This window comes from Dromaius novaehollandiae, chromosome 22 (genome assembly GCF_036370855.1).
Source record: "Dromaius novaehollandiae isolate bDroNov1 chromosome 22, bDroNov1.hap1, whole genome shotgun sequence".
NCBI classification, from domain to species: domain Eukaryota; kingdom Metazoa; phylum Chordata; class Aves; order Casuariiformes; family Dromaiidae; genus Dromaius; species Dromaius novaehollandiae.
Window position 1 is genome coordinate 948,266 of NC_088119.1, and position 17,985 is coordinate 966,250.

General features: G+C 43.3%; 1 protein-coding gene across 1 annotated transcript; it reads left to right on the forward strand.

The window, feature by feature from the left end:
* The first annotated feature begins 9,164 nt into the window (after window positions 1–9,164).
* Window positions 9,165–15,328, forward strand: LOC135330578 (transmembrane protein 18-like). Its single transcript, XM_064524490.1, has 7 exons — window positions 9,165–9,172; window positions 9,745–9,798; window positions 10,134–10,281; window positions 10,601–10,721; window positions 13,233–13,287; window positions 14,140–14,233; window positions 14,356–15,328. The coding sequence occupies exons 1-7, from the start codon at window positions 9,165–9,167 to the stop codon at window positions 14,440–14,442; spliced, it is 567 nt and encodes a 188-aa protein (XP_064380560.1). The 3' UTR covers window positions 14,443–15,328.
* Window positions 15,329–17,985: the final 2,657 nt, after the last annotated feature.

The window sequence follows — 17,985 nt, forward strand, 5'->3', positions numbered from 1 at the left end:
CCAAAGCAGGAGCCCCTCCTGCCCCTCTTGCCAGACCTTGGATGGGGCACGCTCAGACTGCGTAGCCAAAACTGCCGCCACTGCAAGCTGTCCAAGCGACGCATCTGCCTTACGATGGTCCCAGAAACCTCTGCCATGCCCAAAACCTCTGCACATGACAAACACCCCGCAGCTCTTTCTGTGCCCTGTGTGCTCCTGCTTTCTCAGAGGAAACAGTCACTAGAAGGTGAAAAAAGCAGGAAAGCTGGTGTGCTCAGAGGGGTGGTCACACTTTTACAGCTGTGGTGGTTCTTCCCTCAGGAAGCCCTTAGCTATCTCCCAGTTTCCCCCGCAGAGTCAGAGTCACTGTTTCAACACACGGCTCTGCTCTGCATTCGGCATCACACGGCACTGCACACAGACAATTTTCCTCTGGCTTTTTTCACCTGCCCTTTGCTTTCCTCTTGCTTGCAGCGGATGGGACTAAGAAAAGGAAGAGGTTGATCCTGTGGCCGTTTGCTCAAAGACGAACCTCGGCCAATGGGGACTGCCCAGGGCAGCCAGACTCTGGCCTCAAGAGCCCCCTCTTTGGGCAGCCTCTGGCAAGTCTTTGTGGGGAAGAGGAGACCCTGCCCCAGCCAGTCCAGGTAAGCCAGCCTGGCTATGCAGTTACCCTGCTCCCGGCTGTGTCACGGCAGCATCGCCAGCACTTGGGCTGTGGCTCTCTGGAGACAAGGGATTTGGGGGGCTGCCCTCCATGCTCACTTCTCACTGGCAAGGCCTGAAGGTCAGGTCTGATTGTGCAAGTCAAAGGGGTCAAGTCTGCGGGTTTGTGCGGCCCACGCAGCTGCTGCGGGAAGTAACTTTGGAGTGGAGACAACCCCAGAGCAGGAAGAGGAGAAGCAGGTCTGCTCCCTAAGGGGCATGTTGGTGGCCTTGCAGAAGTCATTGAAAGGAAGCTCTCAGCAGCATAAACAGATGGCGATTTCTGGGTTTCCCTGAAGAAGGTGCTCAAGAGGGTGGCTTGGGGTTACTTGGCCAAGTTTCTGCCAGTGTAACCTACCGGCAGTGAGAACTAGATGCAAACCCAAGCAAAGCAGAGTGCGCCTCCCAGGCAAAAACTTGCTTCTGTCTCCAGCAAATGCTCCCCTAAGGCTAAAGGGCCTTTCTTCACCCAAGGAACTCTTCTGCCACCCCTATCTGCTTTCTCCTGCAGGATCTCCTGGCCATACTGTACAGAGAAGGGCCTGCCACTGAGGGGATATTTTGCAAAGCTGCCAGTGAGACAGAGCGCAGGGACTTGAAGGAGGCCCTCGACAAAGGGGACACCGTTGGCTTGGACAGCAAACCTGTGCACCTCTTGGCGGTAGTCTTGAAGGTGAATTCTTCTGCCTTGCAGCTCTGAGAGGACACTGCGAACCTGCAGGGGCCCACTCAAGTGCCTGGATGGTCCCAGGGGGGACTCAAAGCTGATACCCTAGTGAAGCCAAACGGCATGTTTTTGGACTTGGGAAAGTTTGGCATTTGTGTTTTCCATCTGGTTTTCAGTCCCCCTTGTTCTGCCACTGATTTCCTGCCTGCCCACGGGAAACTCCCTTCCTCCTCCTCCTCCTCCTCCGCCTCCTCCTCCCCAGCACCCTCCTCAGGGAGGAAGACTGAGATTTCTGGGTGGACTCCAGGCTGATAGGCACCAGGGCCTCTTACTGCACTCAAATAGGCATGTTCAAGCAGGGCAGGGACCCGTGCAGCCCACTGCTCTGCCAGTGGCCGTGAGCACCTTTGAGAGCAGGTAGCTCAAAGCAAGCTGCCTCCTTGGGTGCCCAAGTGCTGGGGGTGCTCCCTGTGGGCTCAGGCGTGGTGTCCAAAGCCTCATCTCCATATCCTGGCCTTGCAGGACTTCCTCTGCAATATCCCCTCCCAACTCCTGTCAGCGGCCCTGTACGAGAAGTGGATGCTGGCTCTGGAGAAGCCAAGCAGGGAAGAAAAGATTGAAGAACTGAAAGAGTGAGTGTTGTAGCCAGTCATAGTGTTCTGGAGGGGCTGAGAGAGGCCGGGGCCTTCTCCAAAAATGGGGAGTCGCATGGAAAAACCTGCCATTTCTATCAGCTTGCTAGTACTGATACTTCACAACACAGGCACAGGCTTTCATGGGCCTTTGCAAGGCTTCCTGTGATGTTTCCTGACAACCTTACCTTCATTCACACTGTCCATCTACTGAAAAGCAGGCACTGTGCTCAAACGCTCGCCTTGCAGTCAAGATCTGGTCATTCCAGATCTTGCACTTAACCACATACCCAGCTACCGCTGGGGGTTTCTTGACAGGACTTGTGTAAAGTAGTGAAAGTAAGCACAGGCGTTGCTCTCTTTGGAGAAGGCACCGTTTGTGGGAGTTTACTTGAGACTTGCTCACGGCAAGAAGCAGTGGCCACTGCCCCCTCAAGTCATGGCTTGTTGTGCTTGTGTTCACACAGGGTGGCTGACCAGCTGCCCCGGCCAAATCGTCTCTTGCTCAAGCCCGTGCTGGCTGTGCTCCATCACATTAGCCAGAACGCAGAGACCAGCAGGATGAACTCCCACAACCTTTGCCATCTGCTTTGGGCCCAACATGCTGAGCCCAGGCACGGACAGCACACTCCCACTGCAAGTCCAGAAAGAGATGAATGACAAGGTATGTTGAACTCACCAGCTAGCTCCCCCCACTGGGGCACAGCTGAGCCATCCCCACAGATCCCATGGCTATTGCAACAGCTAAATGCAGCAGCAGCACCTGGGAGCATGGGGGATGCCCCTCAGCTGGGCTATCTGCAATATGTGACAGGCAGATCTCCTAATGGAGCTGCAGCCACAGAGCTACAGCTTTCACTGGAGAAATGTCAGTCAGGAGCAGCAAGACTCTTGAGCACATTTTCTGCCTCTTGCACTGACACCCATGGTTTTCCGTGTGCAGGTGCTGGTGGAGTTCCTCATTGACAACTGCACAGCAATATTTGGGCGGGACATGGCTTTGGCTTGCAGCCCCTCTGCTGAGGAGTGTCCCGAGCACACCGGCAGCTCCGCAGGTAGGAGGCTGCACTGGGGATTGGCACTGCCCAGGGCTGCTGGTTGCAGGTCTTGAGCTGGCTGTGGGAAGATGTCTGTGGCAATGCAGAGAGGTGTGGAGGGTTCAATACCTTCCGGCAGTGCCTTCCCCCTGCAACACTTTTCCGGAAGTTCAGAATGACCTTCCTCACACCACAAACTGCATCCCAGCTGTTAAACATCTGTAGAGCTCTGCTCTGCAAAGCCTTGCTCACTATGGGCCAGAACTCTCCCCCTGTGCAGGATATTGCCCCCAGGGGTATTTGTATCTCCTGAACTGCCCCTCACATCCATAGGTGTTAAGGCCGCAGCTTGCCATCTGCCCGGGCTGCGTGGTGCCACTGCAAAAGTCCCCTTTTCTCTTCAGAGGGCCAGTACAAAGTAGCTAACTGGCTCTTTGTGCCTACAGGACACCCAGGTGCTGCTCAGGAGGATGCTTCTGCCCACAACAATCCAGAGCCTGAAGCTGGATGCAGCTCCCCAAGCTCTGAGACGCAGCAGCCCAGAGGCAGAAGCCCCAGCGGGAGCAGGACATATGCAACATGTGTCTCTGCCCCTCCACTGCCTCATTTGAAAACTGACATTAACATAATGCAAAGGAGCATCTCAGAGCCATCCCTGTCCTTCCAGCACCCCTCGGAGGGCAGCAGAAGGCACCAGAAACGGAGCAGAAGTGTAGATAAGTGCACTAAGAAAACTTCAGAGGAAATCAAACATTTACAGTGAACAGTGAAGAGCAGGACCTAACACGGTCAAGGCTGCTCTTTGCTTTCAGCTAAATTTGGCCTCTTCCAACCTGGACAAGGACCCCAAGAGAAGTAGAAAATGGTTGTTTTGCCAGAACACAGCAGGGCTTTGACAGAATGCTGAAGAGATCTCTGGTGGGTTTAGTGGAATAATTTAATAGGCAGGCATGTTGGTAGGTAGGGAACAAAAAGACATTTGCATTTGAGAGTGCCTGTAAGGTCTGGGAATAGTGAAGGCCTGTAGAGGCCTGAAGCTCTTTTGCATTGAGGAAAATGCCCTGACAGAAACTGGATGAAAGAGAGGAATTTAATCACAAACCTGAGTTAAGGAAATAAGATTCTGGGAAAAAAAAAAAAAAAAAAACCCATACATTCATTTCACTTTCAGACTAATGCAATATTGTTTAACACAACTAAGAAGCTGATCTTCCTCTATTGTGAAATCATGGAATCAAAATAATTCAGGTTGGAAGTGATGTAAGGAGTTATTTCCAACCTCCTGCTCAAAGCAACATCAGTTGTGAGGGCAGACCAGGTTGCTCTAGGCTTTATCCAACTGAGTCTTGAAAACCTCCAAGGATGGAAGCTGCACAACCTCTCTGGGCAACCTGTTCTACTGCCTGAGTGTCCTCATGGTGAACAAGCTTTTCCTTTTATCCAGCCTGAACCTCTCATTCAATTTATGCCCATTACCTCTCATCCTCCAACCATGCACCACTGTGAAGAGCCTGGCTTCATCTCCTTGGTAACCTCCATGTAGGCATTGGGGGTCTCCTGTTAGTTCCCTCTGAAGCCATTTATTCTCTAGGCTGAACAAGCCCAGCTCCCTCAGCCTTTCCCCATAGGGCAAGTGTTTCAACTCTTAAACACATTGGTGGCCCTCTGCTGAACATGTTCTAGGTTATTATTATCTTCCTTGTATTGGAGGCACCTGAAGCTGGATGCACTATTCCAGATGTGGTCTCATGATTTCTGAATAAAGGTGAAAAATCACCCCCCCTAACCTGCTGGGTATTCTGTTAATACAGTTCAGGAGACTGTTGGCATTCTTTGCTGTCAGGGCACATTGATCGTTATGTTGACCAGGCCCCCCGGGGCTGTCCACAAGTGCTGCTCTGCAGCCAGTCAGTCCCAGTCTGGATCACTGCAAAATTAGAATTATAGAATAATGTAGGTCAGACTGACAGCAACCTGAGACCAAAGCAAGGTGATGAGTTGTCATCCTGGGAAGTCCAGTCAATGACTCAGGACCAGCAGGGGACCATGCTGGGCATAGGCCCACCTATAATATGGTTGGGACCAGGACTGGGGGCCAAGTCTAGAGATTAGGTGGAGCTTCCAGGCCCATGGGCATAGGGTGTGTGGGTAGAGGTCCCAGATAAGGCTAGTCTGGACAAGAATGGCCTATGGTACTCTCGGGGCCATACCATATATGGATGACACTTTGGTACAAGGACAAACTGAAGTCGAAGTACAACAGTACACTGGAGAAGTAATCAGCGTTATGCAAAACACAGGTTTTAAATTAATCATGATAAAGCCCCATTAGTAAAATCTGATGCTTAAAAAGGGTCAAGATGAATGGCGCTCAGCTCATCAATGGGTAGAGCTAATTATAAGACTCCCCATTCCCACAGAAGAAGCTGAGTTGCATTCAATTTCGGAATGAACTTTTTGCAAGACTTTATCCGTCTACTTTCAAAAATTGGAAAACCACTAATCAAACTGTTAACTACTTTCTACGCATGTATAGCAGACTACTCGGAGGAAGAGCAGGCCTTGGAGCAGTTGCAGAGAGGAGCAGCCCTTTTCTCCAGAGCAGAACTCTGGAGCAGGCTCCCTGCAAAGCAGGGGATACCAAGAAGTTGGGTATACGTGTGCCTCCTGCCATACATGCTCATCTCCCATCTCTGCCTTGACTGAGACTCTGGTGGAGGGATGCCCCTCTTGCTAGCTTGCTGTCTTTTGACAGCTTTCTTCCTCCCTAAGGAAGAAACAGAAGATCACTATTAATCCTTCCATTCCCCCCGCCACCCATGCTACCTGCCACATGCACCTGGAGAGTCTCAGTTCTACTCACATGCTTAGCATGGCAGAGAGCAGGGTCCAGTGCATTGCCAGACACCTGGACATGTTCATGATTATATCAAGAGACTGCAGAAGAGAAAGGAGATTGGAGGCACAAAAGGAGGTGAAAGTGACTTGGAGAAATCAAGGGGGAAATCACAAGGCCTAAAATCTAAGGATCAGTGCCACTGCTGAGGGGTTGACCCTCCAGGAACACGTAAAGGGCGCACCACTGAGTATGTCTTTCTCAGACACACTCTAACAATTAACCTTGTCCAGGGATGGTTTAAATTAGTGGTAGCTGGCTTGGCCCAAACTGCAGAGGCCACAGCTGATAGGGTCTCAGTGGGGGCACTCTGGCCTTGGAGCAGCAATGCAGCCTGCCCTCTCCTTGGGAAAAGCATGGAGAGCCCCTGGGAGAAAAGGCAACAGTGGGTCTAAGTCTCCCATTCCTCCCTGCTATCCCGCTCACCATCCCTTTGGTACCCCAGTTCCTTCTCAGCGTGAGAAACAAGATTATCTTCACTGGGGTCTGTCTGCTCCATGCTGGAGCCCCTGCCTTATGCTGCTGAAGAAGACTCAGCTCATGCCCTCAGAACCAACCCCTCCCCAAGCATTCCACAACTGCTGTAGGGAGAAGCCACAGGAAGCAGCAGTTCACCTGCCCTGCCTGGTAAAGGAGGCCACCTACTACTTCAAACAGAAGCATCTCAAGAGCAAGAAAAGGGCACCCAACCCTGTCACTAAGTGCAACTAAGCCAGAAGCACCACCTGCACAAGATCTTGACTACATCTGTCAAGATCCAGCTGATGAGATTAATCTGGTCTGAGGTAGATAATAATAATAATGACAAAAAAGGAAGACAAACTTTGCTACCCAACTCCTACTAACATTTTTTATAACTGTAATGTACTTTGCTTTTTTGTCAAGGTTATTGTTGTTGATGAACTTCTGCACTGGGTGGCTTCACCTGGTCCTAATTCACCGAAGACTGCTTTGTCTGGCAAGGCTGGGGTCACACTTTCTGAGTGAGTCAGTCAGAATGCAATAAGCCAAACAAAAATGGGCCAATGCACGTTGATATGGTGCAATCAGCCACTCAGTACTCTTGAAAACAACATGTTTAAGAAATCATGGTTCCATGTTCAAAGGTTGTTGGAAATGCCTGGGGACCAACTTCAGGGTTTCTTTCAAAGAATGAAGTAACAACTTGAGTCTCACCAACTCCAAGCAGACCCTCAAAGACGCAAAGCCATAAATCAATGTGCATGTTAAGGACAAGAATAGCAGAATAACCGCAAGCTGTGACCTGACTTTCTTGATGTGTGAACAACTCATGATCAGAGGACGTGCCTGTTGTTGGACTGATCTTGTCACATTAGGGAAGTCATGAGCTATTTCTATTTTGTATTCCGTGTATTTTTCATTGATGTTTAAGAACAAGAAAGTTCCTAATAACATTTCCCCAAGAAATTGCCTTTTTAAACTGAGACTATTATAAATTCTGTTTCACCCAGCTTGGAAAGCTTGGATAGCTCACACCACCACCATCACTCCTAAGCAAACTCCAGTTCATAATGGAACATACCCTGCAGAGACAGAACAATATCAAAGGCAAAGAAGAAAAGAGTGTAGGACGTGGCTGGCTTGGTACAAGGACAACAGATATTGGTATGATATTTCATTTTTCAAAGATATTCTAAATACAGCTCTTGCATTACAAGGGACATTAGCTTCTTGAGGTAAAAATTAGGAATACAATACCACAAGAACGAACCTACACTTAGGATCTTAATGAAATAAGATCACTGAGAACTATCTACCTGCTAATTCACAGATTTGTTAAAGAAAGGCAAAAAAAAAAAAAAAAAAAAAAAAAGGCAGCACTTCAGTATGTGTGGGGAATTTCAAAAACAAAAGTTCCTTCCTATTTACTTGGAGATTCTAACCTGCATGTCCTTCCACAGTAAGTAGAAAAGGCACTTCCAAGTAGTGGCTAGCACAAACCCAGATTTGCTGGCCAGCTCCCAGTGCTATGATTAAAATATAGTTTAGCACTCAGTTTTGAGATTCTCTGCCATAAGCAGATCTTTTTTGTCATTGAGCTCGGTCTTCAGCAACCTAAACTTATATAAATGTGTAATTTTAGATACCTACCTATGCACAATTAAGTTTTTCTTTTGTTAAAAGGGATACATTTTCCTTTTTCTCCTGTAAAAATCAAAATGGATTATACTGTAGCCTGGACAGAAATTATATAGGAATCTGAATCTTACAATAGAAAAATGAGATTCAGTTTTAAAAACCTATTTGTCTAGTTACTCTTAGTAAAAAGAACAGAAATATTTCTACATCATCATTGATATTGCATACCTCTTGTTTCTATAGTATCTTTAAAATTAAGATCTGAATGTAGCATGCTGGATCTGCAGAGAAGCTGTAACAGGAAAAATGTACAGGCTTTTCCCTATAAAAGAGCAATGTGTGTATTTGTTATTTTTAAGTATGTTCTGCTTCACATTCCATTCTCCATGAAAAATGAAAGCTAACCTATATCACACAAAAGTGTTGGTAATACTTATGTATCTGCTACCACCTGCTGACAAACACCATTATTGACTTTATCCTAGCCAGTCTCATAGAAGCAGCCTGTATTTTGTGATAAAGCTTGCACTGACTGCTCTCTACAGTGCCTGACAGTAAAAACTACATAAAATTTTCAATACTGTATGTTGTAGTCATAATAAGCCACTAACTTTCTATCCAGCCAGCTTGCCTGTATGATAGATTCACCACTGACCAGCATATTCAGCTCATAAAGCATCTACTATATCTTCCATTCACTGAACCTGTTCAGCTGTTGCAGACAGTTATTCTAGTCAGTTACTGAGCAATTTAAAAGAAACTGATTCCCCATTTACAGAAATCCCAAATCATTTAATCTAGTACATTAATCGTAAGATTTTTTAAATGACAAGTCAATTTCTCTTGGCCTTATTTCCCAATCTATAATGTGGGCTGAAAACATCTTTTTCTTTTTTCCAGTCTTAAAACTAAGATCAGAATAGTAATAGAAATGAGAGCCTTTGTTACTTAAAGCATTGTAAAATTAAGCAGGATGGTGCAAAGCCATTCATTTACCTCCAGATATTATTGTTGCTGAGAAAAAGACCACCAAAATCCTAAAACAAAATGGAAAAAAACATCTTCAGTTTTAGGTAACTCACACTAAATTGCAGAAGTATGACACTAAAAAGAGATTACAGTTCACACTGAGGCCTGTATTTGTCTATATGGTAGAGTAAGTGTTTATAGTGTTTACTTCTGCTTGCACTTCCAAACATTTTGAAAAAAGCTGTCAGAGTTCCCATTCCTGCAGCACTTCATGAACTTTCATGAATCAAATTTTAAACCCAATTTCATATAAAAATGATCTGGCAAAAAATGTAAGCCAAAGCTTCAGATCTGGTAAGCCAAACCTTCAGAAAAAATAATTTCATGACAGCAATAGAAATGTCATGAAAACCACAGCATAGAGCTACTGCGTAACAGTATGCCTTGTGGTTCAGACAAAGATAATTCTGTTAAGATCATGAAGCCTGCTGTCTTAGCCGATGAACCTGAACTTGAAATTTCTACTTAAGAGCGATAGGTCTTTAAGACTGGTAGGTTCCTCGAAACCTACACGCATTTAGCAAAAACAAAGGTGTGAATGAGATGTCTTATCCCCTTTTCATTGCCCACTAATCCATTTTTTTTCTTTTGCAAGATTAGCATTTTTCACCAGACTTAAGCTCCTGCCTGGAGTGTTCAAGTGGTTTCTAGTCAGAAATTTCCAATCAGGCTTAACACTGTCCTTTTTTTTTCCCGCAGTTTCATCCTAAAGCAGCTGAAGCCAGGCACTGTTACTGAGGGAAGACCGAAGAGGCAACACGGCACAGGGCTGCAGATCTGAAGGGCCCGGAAAGCCCTGACAGCAGCCTGACACTATGCAACAAACTGCCACAGAAAATACTCTCTGCCAATCTTCTTGTATGTCAGCTACTAAAAACCTAACAGGAGTTTCTGCCGTTTCTCTGAGAGGGTCGAGTCACCACTGAGAAAATTTCAGTTCCAGAAGCAGGAAAGACGATTCTTACTGAAGACCGGGGCAGCCCTGCTCCCCGCGCTGCTGCCGAGAGCCGCCTCTGCCCTCCCAAAGGGGGGCGGGAAGCCCTGGAAGCGCCACCCACACCGCGCAAACGGCCTCCCCCCGCCCCTAGCTGTCGCGGAGCAGGGCCTGGGCGGCGGCAGCCGTTGGGCGACTTCTCGCGAGGCTTCGGCGGCGGGGAGGGGCGGGGCGCTGCCGCCGCCGCCGCCGCCGTGGAGGCGCCGCGGGGCGCGCCCCCGGGGCTGGGCACTGTGCTGGTGGTGAGGCGCCCCCGCTCGCTGCAGCCGGGCTCCCCGCGGCGCTCGCGGCTCGCTGCGGCGGCGGGGCCGACGAGGGGAGGGGTGCGGACGGCGCCGGCCTCGGGGGTGCCGTGGGGCTCGGCCCCTGCGCGGGGGGGGCGCGTTTGGGCGGGCGGCCGGGCCGCGGGCACCTTCCCGGCGGCGTTGTTCTGGGGCGCCCCGTGGCTGCGAGCGGGGCCGGTGGGCGAGAGGGGGTTTCCTCTTCCGTGTGGGGTGTGGAAAGGAAAGCTGCCTGATGGAGCTTGCGTGATCGCCGAGTCTGTCTTAATTTTGTCCCTAGACGACGGACTGGTCTGAGCCCTGGCTGGTGGGGCTGGCGGTTTTCCACGTCCTCTGCTTCCTCCTGACGTGCTTCTCTCTGCAGCACTATCGGGTGCAAATAGGGCACTTCCTTTGCGTGGGTGAGTAGTGTGTGCAGTGCTGCTTCCCTGAACTTGCCTTTCGGGTGGCAGGCGGCACCTGCATCCTTTATGCCACTAATACTGTTAAAGATATTCTTCTAGGTTAGTAATTACAATTTTCTGTATATGTCTGCGTAATACTGGGTTTTGTGATATGCTTTACAATAGTTAAAGGGCATGCAAAGCAGTATTTCTCTTTTATTAATACATGTGCCTGTACACAATAATACTTACTTGCATTTCATTGTCACAGAAGCTGTTATAGCATATGTGCCTATTTGTTTTGTTTCCAAGACTATATGAAGTAGTGACTTGAAACTTTGGCCTTAGGGAGGATTTGTGATAAATAAGGTTTCTTCATAGTTAATTATGTATCACAGCTTCACAGAAGATTGCTGTTACTCTAGAGAAGCAGACAAGGACTCTCACAAGCTGGCAGTTACTCTCTGCCTTCTTCTAATGCTGCCCTTCAGGAAATATGGCCAGCTTTTGGCTGGATTCATTTCTGGATCTGGTCTACTGCCTGACTAACACCTGTGCGAATGGCATGAGGAAGAGCAAACCTGGTTCTTACCGTTGCGGTACCAGTGTTTGCTGTTTCAGGATTTGTCAGAGGTCAGCCTGAGGATCCTCTGTGGCCTTGCCTAACCAAAGCTCTGTCTTTGTGGCTGACTGGCTTAAGAGTAGCCTTGCGGAGGGTATTTGTTTTAGAAGATGTCATGGATTTGATTATATGCATGTGCTGCGAGCAGCACCGTGGTTCTAGTTATGGCTGTACACACTGCCTCAGTTCTGTCATGCTTACAGAGTAATGGAGGAAGGATGAGCAAGTTAAAGAGAATCACAGGCAAAAAATTCCACTTGAAGACTATGTTGACATTTTAAAATATCATTTAGTCAACTAGTTAAGTTGAAAGGGGAATCACAGTTTTCTCAAAACTGCAAATACGTAACTCAGCTAAAACTAAGGTTTCAGTGATGTAAATTACCTCCCAAAATTAATATAGAAATCTTAGTAAATTTCTGTAAATCCATTTCTAACTGCAGAGTACAGAGGAAGAAATAGTGATGCCACGTGTACAACACATTAGGCCCAAGTGTTCCTTTTAAAAAGTCAGGATTTTCTTTCTTAAATTTAATGTTAGGCATGTAGAATTTCTAATGACATGCTGGCTCGGTTTACTTTAGATTCTTCATCTAAAGTATTCTTAGTGTTACCAGCATGGATTTGCACACCCAAGCACTAATTGCATTGAAAATTGGAGTGGAACTGATCTTTGATGGCTTTTCAATGCAAGTATGATGTAAATTTCCTGTAAGCGAGATGAGTGCTTAAAAAAATCCTTATCAAGTCACAGCCTTGTACGTCCCTGAAAAATTGAACCACTGGTGATACATCAACAATAAAAAATATTTTATGTTGTACAAAGTAAAAAATGACTAAAGAAACTACAAAATTATCACACTGGTTTACCTTGACATGATAAGTATGATCTATATTGTGCAGTACCATACAAAGATAACCCAGCTGATGCCAAAACAATACAGAATATTGTTTATTATGGCATTCCCCTTCACATCACCAAATTTTTTTTTTAAACTGGTTTGGGCATGTCATCTTTAAAGTGACTGAAGCAGTTTTAAGTTTCTCCTTGTATCATTTTCCACAAAAAACAAAACAAGGAAATTTTTTAATTGGATAATATATAGTCTCATTGCTTTTCTATTAAACATATGATTTCAATGGATTTTCTTGCTGTCTTGATGCATTTATGCTACATATAACTGTTGAATAAGGATATACTAGTTTTCACTGGACTGCAGCGGACTGCTCTGCTATATACCTACCACAAACAAAGCTTGTGCTGTGTCCTCATAAGTGAATTCAAAACACTTCTGTGAAGCAGTTTTAAATACAGTGTTTCTCCTAGATATTTTAATGACCAAAAATGTTAAAACTATAAATAGAAGGGATTTACCTTTTTAAGACTTGGACGCAATGCAATGTAGGAAGGAACTGCATAAATGCTTGTTTATAATTCTGGTGAATTTACTCTTAATGTTTAGTACACTAGCTTTAGATAGTAATGGTGGATATAAAACCTAAAGCATCTAAAATGATATCTTAATTCTATACCAGTCTGGGGGGAGTGCTGACTTTATTTTACAGATTTATCTTAGAAGCAATCATCAACAAGATTGATGGAAAAAATACTGATTTAAAAAAAAAATACTCATGTGTATACTGAGCTCTTCCTGTAAGCTCAGATATGCAGGATTTTATGTCTCTTTGTAATATTGCAAGTATGTTTTCTGATCACTTAATATTTGTTAGTATCTATATGGGACACTTCAAACATTCAGAACTGGCTTTATGTAGTTAAATGTGTGACAATTTTCTGAGGATCATGGAATTTTAATGTAGAGTACGTATACATCTTAGAACTGATAACTTGCTGTTTATTTTTAAAGAAGTATTGAATCTAACAATACTTTTCTTTTGTTGTACAGTAGGTTTAGTTTACTGTGCTGAATATATAAATGAATTAGCAGCTATGAATTGGAGGTAACTGTTTTCCCTTTCACATTTAAATGCATGAGTTATTTTTTTGTATCATTCCACCAAAAACATTAATTGAAAGAGTCACTCATGTCTCATCAAGAGAATGTGATGGTGGAAGATCTGTTGCACTGATTGATAAAATCCTTTTGGACAAAACCATACAATGCAATATAGTTTCAACTTAGCTTATAGGAAAGAGTAATTTTTCTAACAGTTAACATGTGTTTACTGACTAAAAATCAAAAGAAGAAAAACACTTTTTGTTTGCATGGATTGTTGTAAACTAACTCTAAGAGAAAATCAGAGTAGTACAGTTAAGGGAAAGAGGACATGGGCTTTTTTTTTTTTTTTTCATTAGCTGTTTGTGTTTAATAAGGTGAAGTTAAGCACCATTTCTCAAAAATATCGCTAAGTATTTTATATGCTTATTATGTGCATAAATATCATGAAAATCTGCCTGGTTTACTTAGTCTGTGTACCAGAATTAAACTGATGACTTTTTTCCGTAAGCATTGAACTAATCTTTCCCCAGTGTAACAGGGAAAGATTACTATAGTAATACTAATAGTCTTTCTGGAAAGATACTATGTGTGTGTGTGTGTGGGGGGGTTCTGTCAAACAATAAAGCCTTACAAAAAAAAGAAAGGCTGGTATTGTAATGAATGTTCATAACTGATTAGATATTGACGACCCCTTTCTTCTGGCTTGATACAGTAGAATGTTGTCCCATGCTTGGGGCTCCCAAGAAGTGGGATAATCTGGCCAATATCCATGTAGAACAGCTATTATGAACATATAAAGTTGTGTGGAATACAGTGAATAATGTTCTTTTTTTTTTTTTTTCTTTTCTATCAGGCTATTTTCTAAATACCAATACTTTGATTCAAGAGGAATGTTTATTTCACTAGTCTTTTCAGCACCACTTCTGGTGAATACTATCATAATTGTGGTATGTGTTTATTTAAATGGATACTTCTTTCATGAAACTGATAAGTAAATGTGTGTGTGCATGTGTGTGTGTACACATTATATTAAAAATGAGTTGAATGTAATAATACTCATACTTTTCAGGTCACCTGGGTTTGCAGAACTTTGAATGTAATGACTGAACTGAAGACACTACAGCAGAGAATTAAAGCAGAGAAAAAGAAGAATTGAAAGTGTTGAATATTTTTATTATTATTTGTAAAAATACTGTTTCATGTAATGAGTCCTTCTTGTATGTTTATCCAAGAACAGCAATGTTTTTTTGTGTCTGATGTTGAGAGGACTTTGCACCCTTTGGCCATGGACAATGAGGTGAAAGCAGGGGTTCACAATACATCTCAACTTTGCTATGAAATCAGGACAGGCTGGTCTTAACAGGTCTTTCTGTGCTTTAGTATAAGCTATTTTTACCGTGACCAAGACAATTAACACTGATAACGGTACAAACTTCCAGTCAGTTTTCATACACCTGTGTATTTTTTTTAACTGTGTGTTAAATACGTATTTATTAAGTATCCAGTCTTCTACTTACGCCAATTGAAGCTGTGCTATGGATTCTAGTAAATGAGGGCTAATATTCAGAACACTTCAAGAACTCATGCTTCTACAGAACATTTTACTTTGTAGATCAAGTTTCATATCTCATGTATGTATTGTGTGGCAGTGAACAATTCTGATACAGGACCATTTTATAAATAAAATTATCCATTGTATCTTGAATACAGATTGTTGGATTGCAGTTGATATTTTTAATTGTTTTTTTTTTTTCCTTTTCTTTCTCATACAAATTGCTGGTTTGGTAAAATCTTGTACTTAATTTGTGTAAGTCAGTCAAAACCATCTCTAAATTGTTTCAATTTATATTTTACACTTTAATGCAGTTAGATAAATATCCTTTCTTAAATATGAATGAAATTTTTATAGTGTCTTTTGCTAGTTTGTGGAACAGAAGGGAAGGGGAGAAGCTTTAAGGTGTTCTACAAAATTCTGTTCATATGTATATACACATGTATAAAATGTTTGACTTTTTAATAAAGAACTGGAAATGACAAATTGACTCTGGTGAAAAGATCATATTAGATTTAGGGAATTTGGTGAGGCAAAGGAGATGAATACAATGTAAAAGAGTCCATGTACTTTTTTTAGTAGAAGTTATATGCGGAAGCAGTTAAAGCCTTGTGCAGAGACCTAGAGCTTCGTCTAAAGTATGTATCATTTAAGACATGGGAAAAATGATCTACAAAATTAAACTTAGTAGAGTACAAAGGTTAGCTTGCAAAAGAACACTACTAAGGTTCTAAGCTTGCATGTATTTGTGAACTGGTGGAATTACATACTTCAGGAAAATAAGCAAATGCATGCACATACACAGTTTGAGCCTCACATGGGGCAGGGTGAAACTATTTCTGGAGGGCTTCACAACGTTGTGGAAGGGCAGTGCAAGTGCTAGGCTGGGATCCATTTCTTTACCTTTCCCATGAGTTATGAGACTCCTTAACTCAGCACAGCTTTCCTCATTCATTCCTCTATCAAGACCTGCAGGCTGTGTAGGCCATATATATATATATGTATGTTAGCATATAAATAAATATGTGCAGGTGTGGACACTTGTAGTGTTCCATTCTGTTACAACTCCTAGTGCAATTTTGGGCACTTCTTGAAAATGTCTGCAGTAGTCTGGTGGATAGTATGTGCCTTTAGGTGCATACTAAAAGCCACTGTTTTGGAGGTGTGAAAAGAATTTAGCCAAATGGCTGCAGGATAGCCTGTGCAACTTGTCTTCAGGACCAAAGAATAGGCCTATTCTATTTATATAGACATAATTCTCCCAGCCTGGTTTGGAAAAGTTCAGCTTTGGTCTTTATAGATGGGGCAAGATCAGAATTTGTGGTCTAGAGTTTTTCTTCTGTGGACCTAAATGTGACCACACAAATGTTGTCACAACAGTTCACAAGATAAAGGTCATGAGCAGAACAATATCAGGGTATAATCATTTTAGTATTACACATGTTTTCAGTTGAAATCCTTGCCTGGTACTGAGGGATCACCTATTAAGAATAGCCTTTGGCATCGTTGCACACTGTGTGTAGGAATTTGATTCACAGTAAATAAGGTAGTTTAGAGCAGCATGTTCCCTAAGCAGCAAATATCTCACAATCAAAAAAATCTGCTATATTTAGTACATCCAAGGCAACCTTTCCCTACCTATTTCAGTATTGAACCCATTTCCTTGTGTCTGAGGTTGGAAAAATGAAAATTCCTCCCGTGTATGTGAAACTGGAGAGATGCCACAATCAGAACTCTCGTAAGATAGGCAAGATAATAAGTGTCTTTCTGTATCGCCCAGGTGGGTTGCTGTTGCTTGGTCCTAGATTTATTAACAGAAACAATTCTCCACATCTTTGAGGATCCCAAACAAAATCAAAAAAAACCAATCTTGTGCTTGCCAAAGTTCACTTTCTTTTTCCCCTCCATGTAATAGACCTTTTAGGCAGTATTTTGTTTTGTGTTGCATTGACAGCTGAATGTTGCTATTTAATACAAGGTTTTAATACACCACAGTCTTTTAATAAAGTGAACCCTTACATTTGAAAGGCAGGGGGGTTATTTATTTATTTTTAATCATCAAGTGAGAATAATCTTTTACCTGTATGGTATCTGATAATTTTGGATGCCACTAGTAAAATGTGGTAGCTAGCAGGTGGCTATTACTTAGTTTATAGAGAGTCAACGTGGCAGAGGAGTGAGCTTGTTTTCTGGAAGTATTGATGAGTGAAAGTATGGACGGCACCTAATTCCGAAACATAATATTTTCTTGAATGAGGAACATCTCAAAATTCAAACTTCAAAATTTTAAGCATTTTTAAAGCTTTCCTGACTACTTAAACTTTAATAATTTATCTTATATAACTATTTAATTTACTCATCACAAACAAACAGTGTTGCTTTCATATATATGATTGTCAGAAAAATCATCCTGTTTTCTACATTTGAGAAAGACTTAAACTTATAACTGGGTTGATGATTTGTCCTCTAGCTAGCCTTGCCTAGGAAACCACTATGTTCAAGAGTTAAAGTTTGCAAAATATTTGACATCAGTGTCTAGCCATAAGAGAAACCCTCAAAATTAAGTAAAGCGTGGTTTTTTTATTTGTTATGTGACTGGATTTATGAAGTGATACTACAATAGCATAAAGTAAGAGCCTAGTTGCTGTCAAATCAAAATAATTACATCATGAATTTAGAGACTGTTGTTTTGCCTATTTAGAATTTTATATGTATAAGTGAATGAGAGCCAAATGTTTAAGCCAGGCGGAATACCTTAGCCAATACTATTTAATTGGGAGATGTGAATTTAGGTTGCTTGTGGAAAAGCCTATTTATTCTTTCAGTTTGGAGTAAACATACAAAAAAACAATTGGGTCCTTTGGTAAATAAGGCTAGACAGAGCTGATTTGCTACTGCTGCTGTGTATCTTGCAGGCAGTGACTCAACCTTCAGCCTTCCTTAAGAGCCTTCCTTTCCACCGCAACACGTGCTGTTAGCCACTGTGGAAAAACATTAAAAGAGAAGAAGCAATATTAACCTGGCAGCTTTACCCTAGCAGGAAGAAGCTCTGTTGCGTGAAAATTTGTGTAAAAAGACAAGCTGGCAGAAATTGGCATCATCCCCTGTGGAAAAGTTCCCTACAGAGAAGACATGAGTTTCCAAGAA